Source organism: Epinephelus moara, chromosome 9, assembly GCF_006386435.1.
Source record: "Epinephelus moara isolate mb chromosome 9, YSFRI_EMoa_1.0, whole genome shotgun sequence".
Lineage (NCBI taxonomy): Eukaryota > Metazoa > Chordata > Actinopteri > Perciformes > Serranidae > Epinephelus > Epinephelus moara.
This window is the reverse complement of record NC_065514.1, coordinates 4,194,935-4,198,386: the sequence shown is the minus strand read 5'-3', so window position 1 is coordinate 4,198,386 and position 3,452 is coordinate 4,194,935. Positions and strand designations below refer to the sequence as shown.

At 45.4% G+C, this 3,452-nt stretch overlaps 1 protein-coding gene across 3 annotated transcripts in view; it reads left to right on the top strand.

Annotated features, from left to right (window-relative positions):
* Positions 1 to 3,446, top strand: part of cfap53 (cilia and flagella associated protein 53) — a 12,603-nt gene extending 9,157 nt beyond the window's left edge. For all 3 annotated transcript variants that reach the window (XM_050053848.1, XM_050053850.1, XM_050053849.1), the window contains exon 8: positions 949 to 3,446. In XM_050053848.1, the coding sequence (XP_049909805.1) occupies positions 949 to 1,240 (292 nt within the window). In that variant the 3' untranslated portion in view covers positions 1,241 to 3,446. The remainder of the gene's footprint in view (positions 1 to 948) is intronic.
* Positions 3,447 to 3,452: the final 6 nt, after the last annotated feature.

Sequence of the window (3,452 nt, the reverse complement as noted above, 5' to 3'; positions counted from 1 at the left end):
TAGCTGGAGAGTTTTTAAGGACTTACTAGAGCTACCTGATAATAGAGAGTTACAGTAATCCAGCCTTGAGGTAACAAAAGCGTGGACCAATTTTTCTGCATCTTTTCGGGTCAGGATAGGCCTAATTTTCGCAATATTACGCAGATGAAAAAATGCAGTCCGTGAGGTTTGTTTTAAATGAGAATTAAAAGACAAATCTTGATCAAATGTTACTCCGAGGTTTCTTACGGTAGTGCTAGAGGCCAGTTTATGAGGCCTGTGATGGATATGAGACGATATATCACAGACGCTGACACCCCCTCCTTTGTCTTCTGGCCATCAAAGATAAAAACAGTCCCTCCAGAGAAAAGCGTTGGCAGGGCGCTTCATCCCAGCACTTTTTTTACATGATGGACTTAGGTTACTGTGACCTCACAAAACATGGTTTTGGCCATAACTCAGGTCATAATCATTAATTATGACAAAATGTCGCACTTGGGCTGCAACAGTGTGAGACTCACAGTACGATAACCATCTCAGAGAGTATCACAGAAATGGTTGAACAGATATTTTACTGCAAGCACTTAAACTTGAAACATTTTGTCAGTGGACGTTTGTGTTAAAATCTCTAATGAGAAAAAAACTCAAATAACGGAGAGATTCAACGAACAGTTGGATGTTTTTTCTTCCAGTATCGTAATTAAGTAAATGTACACGTTATGATAACTTTCATATCACGGTAAATACCGCTAGTACATGGCTGCAACCCGACTACACACAAATGTCAAACAGGATAAAATAATGAAGGTCAAAGGTCAAAGGTCAGCTTGACTGTGACATCATCATGTTTAACGTCATATCTCAGGAACAGAATTGGTAAGGTGGTAATTCTCCTTTCAGTGCGACACTGTTGATTGATCACTGAATGTGTCCGTCAGTTACAGTCCTGGTCTGTGTTGGTCCTCTCAGTCAGAAGCAGAGCTCCGAGGCGTACCAGGCCGACCTGAAGGCTCAGATCGAGGCTCAGCAGCGGCGTTGCAGTGAGCAGAGAGCTCAGGAGGAGAGGGAGCAGCAGCAGGGTGTGATCCTGCAGCAGCTGTACGAACAGAGGAAAGACCACATCCTGTCCAGACCTACGTCTCACACCAGCGCCCCCCATCCGTTCAGACGAACAGAGGGATGTACCAGGTCTGCCTCCAGACAGCGACACACAGGGTCAGCCTGCGCAGCCCCACGTTACTCTGATGGTTTATATGAATAAAAGTCTGTCCACATTGTGAGCTTCACCTTCAGTCCTTTCACACAGAGTTCCCACAGATCCTTACAGAGTCTCCAAACCTGTGTTAAACTGTAGGAACCCTGTAACGAGACACAACCAAACGACTTCTAGATAACAGCTTCCAGACCTCAACATTTATGTTCCAAAGAAAAGTGAGTGTTGTGGCATAAACCAGTTTATTGTGATAATTTGAGCTGCACTTGCGCACTAGTCAGCAGAGGGCGCTGCTGACTGTTGGTTGTTGTTGTTAACCAGAGTTGAAATAAAGAACATGGCTGCTGCTGCCAAGAGTATGCTCTTCTCTTTCGTCTGTTTAGCTTCTTAAAAGTTAAGTTAAGCACTTCACAAGTGTTTCCAGTATCAACAGCTGTGAGGACTTCCTGAGAGCTGCACCCCGTCGGGGGTTTTATCCTGTTTGCATTCACACGGCTGATCCAAACGCTGACGTGCTGTCCTGTGAAGCCTGATTTATGTTTCAACAGTTTGAAGAGTTGCTCAACAGAAATATTTTCAACATTGCTCACCTGTAGAGTTCTGTTATGTTGCGGACGACCAGTGTGGATTTCATTGATGAAAATTACGATTCGGTGAAACACAGGGCGGCAGATGTGCTTAAGAGAGTGGACATTTGCCAGGTGTATAGACGGGAGCAGAGCGCGTAATCTCCACTGCCGTAGCCTCACCAGCACCAGTGCAGGACTGATCAATGTGTGGGAGTTCCTCTCTGGTGGAGGTGACCAGTGAGGGGCAGCAGAAAGCTAAAAAATCTAACTAAACCAGGAGAAGGAGAGAGCGAAGTCCTGAAGCGGCCATCTTGGTTCTAAATAGAGTCAGTCGGTTGCTCACAGACGGACTGTGAGCTGATCAGTCAATAAAGATACAGTTGATAAGTTAAAACACGTATACAGCTGTCTGTGCAGATTACACTAAACATGACCACACAAAACTTTGGGCAGAGCCGTGGATCACAAACGTTATGCTGCTTTTTAACTTTTGTCGGACGACTGTAAATCAGACTGTGAGCCGGCTGACATTTGGCGCAGGAACGTCACTTTTGCTTTGACGAATCAAAATCAGGTTTTGTTTCCTCCGTCACGTATCTGCTCAGTAAACCTGGACTTCACTGTCGCTCCATTGTTCTGTGTTTCCTTCGTCACCTGTTGTTTGTGTCACAGATGTATGATAATAACTTGACACCGGCCCACAGGAGGTCAACCACGCTTTGAGGCCAATTTTTTGTAGTGGCCAAACACTACACCAAAAAGACTTTTCCCATTGACTCACATCATAAAAGAGAGGTCTGTGTGGATACATGTTTTGAGTGTCACAGCTCCTGAGAGACGACTCGTCTCATGATCACGATTTGATCTGTTCAGTCTGATGACGTTTGGAAAGTCTAAAGAGCCGCGAGATTAAACCATTTTATCTCCATTCAAGTTAGTGGAGCGCTAAACAGGAAGTCAGCTGTTCGGCTGTTTGTCCCTTTGTTTTGGTTTTCTTACTGCTACCTTACCTAATAAACAGTCTTGCGTTCAGTTTTTGGTCCCACCATTTTCATTGTGTTGCTTCCCGTGAGCCAGGGTTGTAACATAATGGGGGCTCGTCCGTTTCTGATCATTTTCCCTAGATTTTTGTTGGTTCCTTGGTGTTCCTTTGTTGCTTGCTGGAGTGTGGTGGCTGTGTGCTTCTCTCCTTTCTGGTTTGGGTTTGGTTTGGCGAGTATGGTTGTCATCTGTAGGCCACACATTTCAGTGCTAGAGCTCCCTGGTTATGTAGGGCGAGTGTTCCAGCTGGATTTTGGTCCTTCCAACGGTTCACTCTTTTGTTGTTTTTTCTTTTTTGTTTTCGAGGGTATCCTGGGTAGGGGCACGCTCCAAGTTTCTGCAGTTGGCTGTGTTTTGGCTTTCTGTGGAGCTTTGGTTTTTGCGTTTAAAGCCGCCTTAAGCCTGGTAACCTCAGAAGATACTTAGGTTTTAGTCTGGTGAGGCGGGGGCCTGTATCACGAAGCAGGATTAATGTCTTAGCGAGGTAACTTCAGGGTTAACCCTGGGTTTTCGGTCTCACGAAGCCGGTTCAGTTCTTATTGGGGTAGATCACCATGGTAACTTACTCTGAACGGCTATCCTGCTCCGGAGCAGGGTAAGTTCAGGGTTGAATCTGATCCTATAAAAAGCACCACCCACTGGCCAATCAG